The sequence below is a fragment of the Saprolegnia diclina genome, assembly GCF_000281045.1.
Source record: "Saprolegnia diclina VS20 unplaced genomic scaffold supercont1.22, whole genome shotgun sequence".
NCBI classification, from domain to species: domain Eukaryota; phylum Oomycota; class Saprolegniomycetes; order Saprolegniales; family Saprolegniaceae; genus Saprolegnia; species Saprolegnia diclina.
This window is the reverse complement of record NW_008246089.1, coordinates 450,576-451,168: the sequence shown is the minus strand read 5'-3', so window position 1 is coordinate 451,168 and position 593 is coordinate 450,576. Positions and strand designations below refer to the sequence as shown.

Here is a 593-nt window from a genome sequence, read left to right as displayed (position 1 = left end):
CGACTCAGCGTCAGTGATGACGTGTAGCCCAGTGCCGACGTGATCGAGAAGGTATCGACCATGCCAATCGTCTTGTAGTTTTGCCACTGCAACTGAAACCGCGTAATGTTGTAGAGACGCCAGAGAGCCACTTCGTCATCAACAGAATTGATGTTGAGTTTGAGATTCGAGAGCCACTGTTGTCCATGCTGCGAAGTCTGCAGGTGCAACACAAAACCAATCTCAAACGAGACACCCCAGCAATGATCCCACGCGGCCCAGTCACGAACGTTGCGAAGCGGAATCTCCAAGTACACTGCGCCATTGTCCATCTGAGACGCAACACATCGCGCTTGACGCTTGGTGGTGCTGGCCATGGCCCAATGTCGATCCAAGTCGAGCCAGCAGTACTGCGTAAACATCCACGGCAGCATACACGGGTTCATGTCTCGAAGGCCTTGCGCAAAACGAGTGAGAGGTACGCTGGTGTCCAGGAGCTGACGCCGGGGAGCGTGAGCGCTCCAGGCAATCGACGCCATCGAGTCATTGTAGAGCTGCGAAATGTCGGTCAGCGCAGGGCTGCTCAAGTCAAGTGTCATATTGGTCGAGATGAG

The 593-nt window shown here is 54.6% G+C and overlaps 1 protein-coding gene across 1 annotated transcript in view; it reads right to left on the bottom strand.

Moving 5' to 3' along the window:
• The window catches only part of SDRG_07687 (hypothetical protein), a gene marked incomplete at its 3' end in the record, with an annotated part of 5,462 nt that overhangs the window by 1,909 nt on the left and 2,960 nt on the right, over positions 1-593 (bottom strand). The window contains exon 2 of the mRNA XM_008613537.1: positions 5-533. Within this exon, the coding sequence (XP_008611759.1) occupies positions 5-533 (529 nt within the window). The remainder of the gene's footprint in view (positions 1-4; positions 534-593) is intronic.